Here is a 13,465-nt window from a genome sequence, read left to right on the forward strand (position 1 = left end):
TAGGTACACCTGAACCATCAGCAGGAGAGGACTCTTTAAAGTAGAGACGCTACATACTGATATACACCTGAACATCAGCAGGAGAGGACTCTTTAAAGAAGAGACACTACATACTGATATACACCTGAACATCAGCAGGAGAGGACTCTTTAAAGTAGAGACGCTACATACTGATATACACCTGAACATCAGCAGGAGAGGACTCTTTAAAGAAGAGACACTACATACTGATATACACCTGAACATCAGCAGGAGAGGACTCTTTAAAGTAGAGACGATACATACTGATATACACCTGAACATCAGCAGGAGAGGACTCTTTAAAGTAGAGACACTACATACTGATATACACCTGAACATCAGCAGGAGAGGACTCTTTAAAGTAGAGACGACTACATACTGATATACACCTGAACATCAGCAGGAGAGGACTCTTTAAAGTAGAGACACTACATACTGATATACACCTGAACATCAGCAGGAGAGGACTCTTTAAAGTAGAGACACTACATACTGATATACACCTGAACATCAGCAGGAGAGGACTCTTTAAAGTAGAGACACTACATACTGATATACACCTGAACATCAGCAGGAGAGGACTCTTTAAAGTAGAGACACTACATACTGATATACACCTGAACATCAGCAGGAGAGGACTCTTTAAAGTAGAGACACTACATACTGATATAAACCTGAACATCAGCAGGAGAGGACTCTTTAAAGTAGAGACACTACATACTGATATACACCTGAACATCAGCAGGAGAGGACTCTTTAAAGTAGAGAAACTACATACTGATATACACCTGAACATCAGCAGGAGAGGACTCTTTAAAGAAGAGACACTACATACTGATATACACCTGAACATCAGCAGGAGAGGACTCTTTAAAGTAGAGACAATACATACTGATATACACCTGAACATCAGCAGGAGAGGACTCTTTAAAGTAGAGACACTACAGACTGATATACACCTGAACATCAGCAGGAGAGGACTCTTTAAAGTAGAGACACTACATACTGATATACACCTGAACATCAGCAGGAGAGGACTCTTTAAAGTAGAGACACTACATACTGATATACACCTGAACATCAGCAGGAGAGGACTCTTTAAAGTAGAGACACTACATACTGATATACACCTGAACATCAGCAGGAGAGGACTCTTTAAAGTAGAGACACTACATACTGATATACACCTGAACATCAGCAGGAGAGGACTCTTTAAAGTAGAGACACTACATACTGATATACACCTGAACATCAGCAGGAGAGGACTCTTTAAAGTAGAGACACTACATACTGATATACACCTGAACATCAGCAGGAGAGGACTCTTTAAAGTAGAGACACTACATACTGATATACACCTGAACATCAGCAGGAGAGGACTCTTTAAAGTAGAGACACTACATACTGATATACACCTGAACATCAGCAGGAGAGGACTCTTTAAAGTAGAGACACTACATACTGATATACACCTGAACATCATTAGGAAAGGACTCTTTAAAGTATAGACACTACAGACTGATATACACCTGAACATCAGCAGGAGAGGACTCTTTAAAGTAGAGACACTACATACTGATATACACCTGAACATCAGCAGGAGAGGACTCTTTAAAGTAGAGAAACTACATACTGATATACACCTGAACATCAGCAGGAGAGGACTCTTTAAAGTAGAGACACTACATACTGATATACACCTGAACATCAGCAGGAGAGGACTCTTTAAAGTACAGACACTACATACTGATATACACCTGAACATCAGCAGGAGAGGACTCTTTAAAGTACAGACACTACATACTGATATACACCTGAACATCAGCAGGAGAAGACTCTTTAAAGTAGAGACACTACATACTGATATACACCTGAACATCAGCAGGAGAGGACTCTTTAAAGTAGAGACACTACATACTGATGTACACCTGAACATCAGCAGGAGAGGACTCTTTAAAGTAGAGACACTACATACTGATATACACCTGAACATCAGCAGGAGAGGACTCTTTAAAGTAGAGACACTACATACTGATATACACCTGAACATCAGCAGGAGAGGACTCTTTAAAGTAGAGACACTACATACTGATATACACCTGAACATCATTAGGAAAGGACTCTTTAAAGTATAGACACTACAGACTGATATACACCTGAACATCAGCAGGAGAGGACTCTTTAAAGTAGAGACACTACATACTGATATACACCTGAACATCAGCAGGAGAGGACTCTTTAAAGTAGAGACACTACATACTGATATACACCTGAACATCAGCAGGAGAGGACTCTTTAAAGTAGAGACACTACATACTGATATACACCTGAACATCAGCAGGAGAGGACTCTTTAAAGTAGAGACACTACATACTGATATACACCTGAACATCAGCAGGAGAGGACTCTTTAAAGTACAGACACTACATACTGATATACACCTGAACATCAGCAGGAGAGGACTCTTTAAAGTACAGACACTACATACTGATATACACCTGAACATCAGCAGGAGAGGACTCTTTAAAGTAGAGACACTACAGACTGATATACACCTGAACATCAGCAGGAGAGGACTCTTTAAAGTAGAGACACTACATACTGATATACACCTGAACATCAGCAGGAGAGGACTCTTTAAAGTAGAGACACTACATACTGATATACACCTGAACATCAGCAGGAGAGGACTCTTTAAAGTAGAGACACTACATACTGATATACACCTGAACATCAGCAGGAGAGGACTCTTTAAAGTACAGACACTACATACTGATATACACCTGAACATCAGCAGGAGAGGACTCTTTAAAGTAGAGACACTACATACTGATATACACCTGAACATCAGCAGGAGAGGACTCTTTAAAGTAGAGACACTACATACTGATATACACCTGAACATCAGCAGGAGAGGACTCTTTAAAGTACAGACACTACATACTGATATACACCTGAACATCAGCAGGAGAGGACTCTTTAAAGTAGAGACACTACATACTGATATACACCTGAACATCAGCAGGAGAGGACTCTTTAAAGTAGAGACACTACATACTGATATACACCTGAACATCAGCAGGAGAGGACTCTTTAAAGTACAGACACTACATACTGATATACACCTGAACATCAGCAGGAGAGGACTCTTTAAAGTAGAGACACTACATACTGATATACACCTGAACATCAGCAGGAGAGGACTCTTTAAAGTAGAGACACTACATACTGATATACACCTGAACATCAGCAGGAGAGGACTCTTTAAAGTACAGACACTACATACTGATATACACCTGAACATCAGCAGGAGAGGACTCTTTAAAGTAGAGACACTACATACTGATATACACCTGAACATCAGCAGGAGAGGACTCTTTAAAGTACAGACACTACATACTGATATACACCTGAACATCAGCAGGAGAGGACTCTTTAAAGTACAGACACTACATACTGATATACACCTGAACATCAGCAGGAGAGGACTCTTTAAAGTACAGACACTACATACTGATATACACCTGAACATCAGCAGGAGAGGACTCTTTAAAGTAAATACACCATAAGGTTAAAATAAGATATATATGTTTAGTTGTCTATGATGAACAGGGTTCAAGGACTTTTGGAGCTTCAAGTTAAGCTCCATATTTTTCTTCTAGCTATTTAAAACAACCTTTTTCACGATTTTATTTTCTTATGAAGATATAGGAAAGATTCTAGAGTCTTTTTTAGGCCCTATGATTCATTCCCTGTGGAAAGTGAGTATATTTAAACTCTATGTGTTGTATTTAGCTTATTTTAAAAATCAAATACGTGTTTTTATGTGTAAAGTATCCAAAACAACATTTATATACTTACTATTCCTAATTACTAGTACCCTCAGTAAACCATCCCGACGACAGATTTGTACAGAGTGAAAGCGGCCCTCCTCTGGAGTTTACACACCCCCGGCCTTCTGCGCCAAGGGATGGTCTGCGTGTGACCTCCAGCGACCGCTTCACACACCATCCCTCCGAGAGCTAGACATACTCATCCCCTTTCAACGCCCCCCTGCAGCCGCTCAGGTGCGAAACCCCTGATACAGTCAATATGACCCGCTGGCGGAAATAGGTAACAACAACAGAGGGTGCTACATAACACACTTTCAGGTGTGTGTGTGTGTGTGTGTGTGTGTGTGTGTGTGTGTGTGTGTGTGTGTGTGTGTGTGTGTGTGTGTGTGTGTGTGTGTGTGTGTGTGTGTGTGTGTGTGTGTGTGTGTGTGTGAGTGAGTGAGTGAGTGAGTGAGTGAGTGAGTGAGTGAGTGAGTGAGTGAGTGACTTGGCTTAATGAAGCGTGCAGTGCTGTGTGTGTGAGAGACAAGAGACTTTACAGCATGTGTGTGCCCCCCCGTGGTAAATTATTGCCCCCCCATTCGATTTGTTCTGGAGCCGACCCTGGCTGCATTACATATTACATATCTGCCGTAGTTCTCTATTTATAGAGCCCTGATGAGAAGACTTCTAGACAAACATGAGGAACTGCCGCCAACACTGAAAACGTGACGTGGATCATAAATATATCAGCAATCAAACAACATCTTATATTTCTTTTCACACAATACGTCTCCTTACAGGATCAACACTAATTCGGCTGACTTTTATATTTGATCCAATTGGTATATTTACAGCATAACGGTGCACAGCTGATAGAAAGGGACACCTGGTGGTTAAAGCATGTTATTGAAATGTATTATTTTATTATTAGATATTAATAAGAGTCGCAGGTTCTGGTCCAGGCTCTCGTCATCTCTCACCTAGACTACTGCAACTCCCTCCTGGCTGGTCTACCTGCATGTGCCCTCCGACCTCTGCAGCTCATCCAGAATGCAGCGGCTCGTCTGGTCTTCAACCTTCCTAAATGTTCCCACACCACACCGCTCCTCCGCTCCCTTCACTGGCTTCCAGTAACTGCTAGAATCCACTTCAAGACTCTGGTACTTGCGTACCATGCTGTGAATGGATCTGGCCCTTCCTACATCCAGGACATGGTTAAACCGTACACCCCAGCACGTGCACTCCGCTCTGCATCAGCCAAACAGCTCGCTGCACCCGCACTGCGAGGGGGACCCAAGTTCCCATCAGCAGAAACACGTGGGTTTGCTATCCTGGCTCCAAAATGGTGGAATGAGCTCCCCATTGAAATCAGGACAGCAGAAAGCTTACACATCTTCTTCAGACTGAAAACTCATCTCTTTGGACTTCACTTCCAGAGATAGAATAACTAACAAAGCACTTATATACTAATAAAGGACTGGCTTATCTAAAGCCAGTTGAGTAGCACTTGAAATGTTTGGCTCTATGAAACCTGATGTACTTATATGATTCTGTTTTCTTCTAGTTTGTCTGTTTTGTTTGTTTATCTTGTTGGTCGAATGCACTTATTGTAAGTCGCTTTGGATAAAAGCCTCAGCTAAATGTAATGTAATGTAATTGATAAGTTTACCTGAGCAGGTGAGATTCAGGATGTAGTCAGAGGAATATGATGCTGTACACTCCCTCAGAGCAGATCCAAACTGAACACAGTCAGAGATGATCCACCACACAGGTCTCCATGAGGACTTTCTCTCTCCCACAGAAACAGCAGAGCCACAGTCCAGCTCTCTGCAGAAAACACCTGCTGCCTTCAGGGTCCAGAGAGAGTGAAAGCCCTCCACTGGTCTCCATTCTCCCTGAAGCTCCACCTCCAGGTCTCCTGCACAGCGACTCTCTCCTCCCACCAGTCTGACCTCACGAGGCTCTGGAGAGAAACAAGAGAGAGATCAGAGAGAGAATAAAGAGAGTTTGATGAGAACAGAATGAACCAATCACAGCTCCTCTCTACCTGAGCAGGTGAGGCTAACAGCTGTGCCAGGTGAGCAGGTGTTTCTCTCTGAGGCTGAGCTACAGTCCAGGAGAGCAGACTCATGGCCTCCACACTGGAACTCTTTGGTCCCCATTGGAGCCTCCCCTTCTCCATAGAGCGCCCCCTGGAGGACTGAAGGAGCCCCACAGCCCAGCTGCCTGCAGACCACCTGAGCATCCTGCTGGTCAAAGTCAGCCTCACACACTGAGGACCAGGACGGGTTAGACGGGTTAGAGTTCACCTCCAGTCTGCCTGAGCACAGACCAGTCCCCCCCAGCAGCCTGACAGAGTCTGCAGAGGACAGAAGATCAAACAGATCTTATGAGGTTATCATGAGGTTGTTAACATCGCAGTTTATCAGTGGATGTTTGCTGGAACTACTTGTAAATAGCATGTTTCCTGACGGAGGGCTTGATAGCCCGCTCCCCCTCCACACTCGTTGGTTTGGAACATGGATGTATAATAAGAACTGGATACAGCGTGGGAGGCGGGGCCTCATTCATTCCTATGAGAGCTGCTCATTGGCGCATGATGATAAAATGGCCCAACTTTGGAGAGAGCAAAACGTCACAGATTACCCAGCATGCCTGAGAAGTACCCGTATGTGCGCTCATAGCCCATGCGCAACTTTAACCATGCCCCCCAAAATGCTCGTTCACATCAAACACGTCAATTTGCGTACACGTAACAGCACTGCGCGTTCATTTATTTTTTTTTCTTAGTTTTTTATCAACAAACAGCCAGACAGACAACGCAATAGCAGTTGGCAAACAAGTTAGGATGACAACAGTGTGATTTGAGTCCGACAGGATAAAAAACAAAGACAAAACAATAAATAAATAAATAAAACAAAACAAAATATGGACTGCGACAGGTTTTAGTCAACTTTTAGTCAAAATGTTTTCTCTCTTTAAACCAATTCAGTTAGGCAAATACAGGTATCTGACATTGGAATCAAGGTGACAGCTGACTCCTCCTGACTCCACCTGACTCCTCCTGCCTCCTCCTGACTCCACCTGACTCCACCTGACTCCACCTGACTCCTCCTGACTCCACCTGACTCCTCCTGCCTCCTCCTGACTCCTCCTGACTCCTCCTGACTCCACCTGACTCCTCCTGACTCCTCCTGATTCCTCCTGACTCCACCTGACTCCTCCTGACTCCACCTGACTCCTCCTGCCTCCTCCTGACTCCTCCTGACTCCACCTGACTCCTCCTGACTCCACCTGACTCCTCCTGACTCCACCTGACTCCTCCTGCCTCCTCCTGACTCCACCTGACTCCTCCTGACTCCACCTGACTCCTCCTGACTCCACCTGACTCCTCCTGCCTCCTCCTGACTCCTCCTGACTCCTCCTGACTCCTCCTGACTCCACCTGACTCCTCCTGACTCCTCCTGATTCCTCCTGACTCCACCTGACTCCTCCTGACTCCACCTGACTCCACCTGACTCCTCCTGACTCCTCCTGATTCCTCCTGACTCCACCTGACTCCTCCTGACTCCACCTGACTCCTCCTGACTCCACCTGACTCCTCCTGACTCCTCCTGACTCCTCCTGACTCCTCCTGACTCCACCTGACTCCACCTGACTCCTCCTGACTCCTCCTGCCTCCACTTGAATCCTCCTGACTCCACCTGACGCCACCTGACTCCTCCTGACTCCACCTGACTCCTCCTGACTCCACCTGACTCCTCCTGACTCCACCTGACTCCACCTGACTCCACCTGACTCCTCCTGACTCCACCTGACTCCACCTGACTCCACCTGACTCCACCTGACTCCTCCTGACTCCACCTGACTCCTCCTGACTCCTCCTGCCTCCACTTGACTCCTCCTGACTCCACGTGCCTCCACCTGACTCCTCCTGCCTCCACTTGACTCCACCTGACTCCACCTGACTCCACCTGACTCCACCTGACTCCTCCTGACTCCACCTGACTCCACCTGACTCCACCTGACTCCTCCTGACTCCTCCTGCCTCCACTTGACTCCTCCTGACTCCACGTGCCTCCACCTGACTCCTCCTGCCTCCACTTGACTCCACCTGACTCCACCTGACTCCACCTGACTCCACCTGACTCCTCCTGTCTCCTCCTGACTCCACCTGACTCCTCCTGACTCCACCTGACTCCTCCTGACTCCACCTGACTCCTCCTGACTCCACCTGACTCCACCTGACTCCACCTGACTCCTCCTGACTCCACCTGACTCCTCCTGACTCCTCCTGACTCCACCTGACTCCACCTGACTCCACCTGACTCCTCCTGACTCCTCCTGCCTCCACTTGACTCCTCCTGACTCCTCCTGCCTCCACCTGACTCCTCCTGACTCCACCTGACTCCTCCTGACTCCACCTGACTCCACCTGACTCCACCTGACTCCTCCTGACTCCACCTGACTCCACCTGACTCCACCTGACTCCTCCTGACTCCTCCTGCCTCCACTTGACTCCTCCTGACTCCTCCTGCCTCCACCTGACTCCTCCTGACTCCACCTGACTCCTCCTGACTCCTCCTGACTCCTCCTGACTCCACCTGACTCCTCCTGACTCCACCTGACTCCTCCTGACTCCTCCTGACTCCTCCTGACTCCACCTGACTCCACCTGACTCCTCCTGACTCCACCTGACTCCTCCTGACTCCTCCTGATTCCTCCTGACTCCTCCTGACTCCACCTGACTCCACCTGACTCCTCCTGACTCCACCTGACTCCTCCTGACTCCTCCTGCCTCCACTTGAATCCTCCTGACTCCACCTGACGCCACCTGACTCCTCCTGACTCCACCTGACTCCTCCTGACTCCACCTGACTCCTCCTGACTCCACCTGACTCCACCTGACTCCACCTGACTCCACCTGACTCCTCCTGACTCCACCTGACTCCACCTGACTCCACCTGACTCCTCCTGACTCCACCTGACTCCTCCTGCCTCCACTTGACTCCTCCTGACTCCACGTGCCTCCACCTGCCTCCTCCTGACTCCTCCTGACTCCACCTGACTCCTCCTGACTCCACCTGACTCCACCTGACTCCTCCTGACTCCACCTGACTCCTCCTGACTCCTCCTGCCTCCACTTGACTCCTCCTGACTCCACGTGCCTCCACCTGCCTCCTCCTGACTCCTCCTGACTCCACCTGACTCCACCTGACTCCTCCTGACTCCACCTGACTCAACCTGACTCCTCCTGACTCCTCCTGACTCCACCTGACTCCTCCTGACTCCTCCAGCCTCCACTTGACTCCTCCTGACTCCTCCTGACTCCACCTGACTCCTCCTGACTCCTCCTGACTCCTCCTGATTCCACCTGACTCCTCCTGACTCCTCCTGACTCCACCTGACTCCACCTGACTCCTCCTGACTCCACCTGACTCCTCCTGACTCCTCCTGACTCCTCCTGACTCCACCTGACTCCACCTGACTCCTCCTGACTCCACCTGACTCCTCCTGACTCCACCTGACTCCTCCTGACTCCACCTGACTCCTCCTGACTCCACCTGACTCCTCCTGACTCCTCCTGACTCCTCCTGACTCCACCTGACTCCTCCTGACTCCTCCTGACTCCACCTGACTCCACCTGACTCCTCCTGCCTCCACCTGACTCCTCCTGACTCCACCTGACTCCACCTGCCTCCACCTGACTCCTCCTGCCTCCTCCTGACTCCACCTGACTCCTCCTGACTCCACCTGACTCCTCCTGACTCCTCCTGACTCCTCCTGACTCCACCTGACTCCTCCTGACTCCTCCTGACTCCACCTGACTCCTCCTGACTCCACCTGACTCCTCCTGACTCCTCCTGACTCCTCCTGACTCCACCTGACTCCTCCTGACTCCTCCTGACTCCACCTGACTCCTCCTGACTCCTCCTGACTCCTCCTGACTCCACCTGACTCCTCCTGACTCCTCCTGACTCCTCCTGACTCCACCTGACTCCACCTGACTCCTCCTGACTCCTCCTGACTCCACCTGACTCCACCTGACTCCTCCTGCCTCCACCTGACTCCTCCTGACTCCACCTGACTCCACCTGCCTCCACCTGACTCCTCCTGCCTCCACCTGACTCCACCTGACTCCTCCTGACTCCTCCTGACTCCTCCTGACTCCACCTGACTCCACCTGACTCCTCCTGACTCCACCTGCTGCGTCATGAAACAAGCTGTTTACAAACAATTCCGTGGAAACATTTAGTGTAAACTGCACAACATGAAGGACATGAATTAATTTCACTTCACGGTGAACTCGTATTGTTTTTCAGTTTAGGATCATTTACTCATTTTTAGTCAACAAAACAGAAAAAGAGTTGTATACAGACTGTTGCAAAAACTAAGCAGCTTATAAACATCAGATTTGATAACAACATTTTTATTTTTACCCAAGAGATGCTGATTTGAGACCGTTGTTACGTATTACGGCATTTCCTGTTTCTGCCGGAGAGAGAGGGGAGTTCGTCCCAAAGCCTCCTGCTGTATTTACTCCCTCCATCTGAAAGGAGGAGCCTCGTTGAGCTGAGAGAGAGACTACAGACGGAGTTCACTCCATCACGGAGGGGGAGTGGGTAGGGTGAGGTTTGGAATTGGGCCACTCAATCGCGAGCATGCTTGCTTGGTGGCACATGTCTTCCGAGTCACTTCCTTCAGAAGCTAGGCAAGAATCCTTCCTGGCATTCGGAAAACGAAGAGTAGAACAGGCGAGCAAGTGTGCAGGTCTGCGTCATATGGGGCGCCTTACATTTTCCGCCACAGATTTGGGGAAATTGGTCCGTGCGCAAAGCATTGTGGGGATTTGAAGGACGCGAAGTCTACCCATGTGTAGCCTCAAAATTTCCCCCAAACCAAGGACGCGGCCTCGGTGGAATTCCAAGTATACTGGAGATTGGAACAGTCCTTCGCCGGCACTCGATGACGTAGCATCCTTGAAATATTGGCTTGGAAGCCAGTTTCCTCGAGACTGAGAAACGGCCACAGTCTCTCGCTCTCTTGTCTCTTCTTCTGTGTTTCTCTCCCTGTATCGCTCACTCGTCTCTTTCGCCCCCTGCAGGCTGAGGTTACAATTGAAATCTATTCATGTATTGATTATAGGTCCGGGGTCAGTATTGGTCGGCGTCTGGGTCCGGACCCGGACCGCGGTCCGCCTGTTACTGAACTATGGGATAGAACATCTCACACAACAGAAGCCTGATTACCTGATTAAATAATGCTTCTAATTGTATACATTTTTAAAGGGAAAATTATTTTTGCTACTATTTTATTATTTATCTATCTGTTCTTCTACGCACACAATTATTTATTATTCCGCCTGTTATTTTGGCCCTCTTCTGCTCCCACATTGAACATCGCAGAAACTCCGTTCAAACATCAAAACGTTCAGCTCGGTCGGGAATCGATGGCTATTACTTTTTTCATTCATAACTTCCATAATTCCCGAGATATAGCCCATAATTCATCAAATCTTTTACATTTTAACTTTAACATTGCACAGCCCATTAAGGCAGAGTACGTGATGTCAGAGTTAGAGTGGAGGACAGTTTGAAATTTGCCTTCATAATTTTTCATGACAAACGTAGGACAACATCTCGTAGCTTGAAAAATGACAAATAATTAAGCAAAAAATAATTAAACAAAGTGCCTCTTGAGGGCATGAAGTGACAAAAACTTTAATCATTCCTCCATTAAAGCCCATTGTAATTTCAGGCAGATATTTCCTCACGGCAGCAGCCGCACACCTTTAGTTAAACTGCCAAAGATCCATCCATAGTCTCTAAATAACTTATTTCACGTATATGATATTTAGGACCGCTGGTCTCATCATATAACGGCAATGAAAAAAGCACATGGAGAGGCAGCCATAACCTCTGCCGCACTGAAGGGGGCGCACGTGAGCCCACAGGTTCTTGTTGCTACTGTTATTCTACGCAGAGACGGATAGACACAAACAACAAACTAGACTTTTGTTTTGAAACTAGAGAGATAAGGAGGACTTTTACAAAAAACTAATAGAGATTGTTGTCCAGAAGGAGAGCATGGACTTCATCTTCAAGACAAGGTGAGACCACAATTGTAATGAAAATGGGATCATTTTACTAAGAAAGAAAAATCCAATATTTAGATTTTGGGTATCCTTTTGTCTGTTTAAAATGAATCGAAGCATCAGACTAAAAAAGCTTTTGAAAAATAACTGGACTTTTCGATTAAAGTCAAAATATAATATTTGTAAATCTGACTGAAAGAGTCAGTGCCTCACCAGCCATGAACGTGACCGCACGTCACTGTGTGTGTGTGTGTGTGTGTGTGTGTGTGTGTGTGTGTGTGTGTGTGTGTGTGTGTGTGTGTGTGTGTGTGTGTGTGTGTGTGTGTGTGTGTGTGTGTGTGTGTGTGTGTGTGTGTGTGTGTGTGTGTGTGTGTGTGCTCTGCTCAGCTCTGCTGTGTGTGTGTGTGTTCTGTGTGTTTGTGTGTGTCCAACAACGGCATTTGTTTTCAAATTACCATGAACAGTAATTTACACACATCAAAACTCCATGTGGGTGTTCCCAAAAGAAGTTAGTTTAATCTTAATCTCGATGTAGTGCTAAATACTGTCGGAGTGCACCGGAACGAACGCCCCGGTATGACGTTATTATGGCTGGCAAACAAGCCCAGGGGTCTCCCTGACATTTCAGTTATATCAATATGTGTACAGTGGTCCTAATTTGTTTTAATTGTATCCTGGTTTTAAACTGTGTTAATATGTTTTGAATGCATATTATTCTATTATTTGTTCAGGCTGTTACATACAATTAGCCACTGTTGCCACCTATATTAGGCTATATTATATATTATATTAATATTTGTAAGGCGTCCTAATTTTTTGTTTTAATTGTATCCTGGTTTTAAACGTTGTTATGTTTTGGATGCATATTGGTATTTCTTCAGGCTGTTAAATACAATTAGCCTCTGTTGCCACCTGCTGGTGAGTAAATATTCAAATCAGTTAAAATTGACAACCGGTCCGCACATTTTTTTTAATGTATCTGCCGGTCCTTGGCACAATAAAGGTTGGGAACCCCTGATCTACGGGACAGTTTTGAGATTTCTTCAAATGCCGCTGCCATGGCAACACAATGCTCGCCTTGAAACACGGTTTTCTCATAACTTCAGTGAAAATACTCCAAACAGCCCAGAACTTCACAGGTTTGGTAACGATGTAGCCATCAACGCATCTAAGTGTATTATGGGGTGTCATCAAATGCTGTTGCCATGGCGACAGACCATTCGCCATGAAACACGATGTCGCTGTAAGTCCAATGGACACGGTCCGATCGTCCCCCAAACTTTGCTTGTATATCACCGGTCCATGCCTCAACAGCTCTACGTCAATTATGGTTTTTCATCATATGCCGTTTCCATGGAAACGCATCCCTCGCCATAAAACATGATGTTGCTATAACTCCTATGAAAATGTTCAAAAAGTGCTCAAACTTCACATGTGTACTAACAGTCCAGCCGTGAAGACATCTACGAGACATGCCATTGCCATGGCAACACAATGCTCACCATGGAACACGGTTTTCTCATGACTTCAGTGA

The 13,465-nt window shown here is 46.8% G+C and overlaps 1 protein-coding gene across 1 annotated transcript in view; it reads right to left on the reverse strand.

Moving 5' to 3' along the window:
- LOC307022815 (scavenger receptor cysteine-rich type 1 protein M130-like) overlaps nt 1-13,465 on the reverse strand; it is a 46,430-nt gene that overhangs the window by 10,244 nt on the left and 22,721 nt on the right. Inside the window, exons 6-7 of the mRNA XM_079655707.1 lie at nt 5,884-6,195; nt 5,506-5,799 (exon numbers count right to left, since the gene is read on the reverse strand). Coding sequence (XP_079511833.1) covers nt 5,506-5,799; nt 5,884-6,195 — 606 coding nt within the window. The remainder of the gene's footprint in view (nt 1-5,505; nt 5,800-5,883; nt 6,196-13,465) is intronic.

This window comes from Notothenia rossii, assembly GCF_949606895.1.
Source record: "Notothenia rossii genome assembly, chromosome: 10".
Classification (NCBI taxonomy): Eukaryota; Metazoa; Chordata; class Actinopteri; order Perciformes; family Nototheniidae; genus Notothenia; species Notothenia rossii.